General features: G+C 62.1%; 1 protein-coding gene across 1 annotated transcript in view; it reads left to right on the top strand.

Moving 5' to 3' along the window:
- The window catches only part of LOC104621034 (C-type lectin domain family 4 member F-like), a gene marked incomplete at its 5' end in the record, with an annotated part of 2122 nt that extends 1915 nt beyond the window's left edge, over nucleotides 1-207 (top strand). The window contains one exon of the mRNA XM_010287417.1: nucleotides 100-207. Within this exon, the coding sequence (XP_010285719.1) occupies nucleotides 100-207 (108 nt within the window). The remainder of the gene's footprint in view (nucleotides 1-99) is intronic.
- Nucleotides 208-211: the final 4 nt, after the last annotated feature.

Genomic DNA, 211 nt, shown 5'->3' on the forward strand with positions numbered 1-211 from the left:
GATGCTCTGCCCGTACTGCGCAGCCCCCATCACTAATTGCATGGTGGCTGGGGATGGGTGTCCCCCCACGGAGCTCATGCGGGTCCTCTCCTGTGCTAGGCTTTCCTGGTGCGCATAGCCAACATGGAGGTCTACCACATGGGGCTGAGGCGGGATGGCTCCAGGTCTGACTGGAAGTGGCTGGATGGCACCGAACTGAAGGGGTGAGGCT

The sequence above is a fragment of the Phaethon lepturus genome, unplaced genomic scaffold (assembly GCF_000687285.1).
Source record: "Phaethon lepturus isolate BGI_N335 unplaced genomic scaffold, ASM68728v1 scaffold32065, whole genome shotgun sequence".
In the NCBI taxonomy this organism is placed as follows: Eukaryota; Metazoa; Chordata; class Aves; order Phaethontiformes; family Phaethontidae; genus Phaethon; species Phaethon lepturus.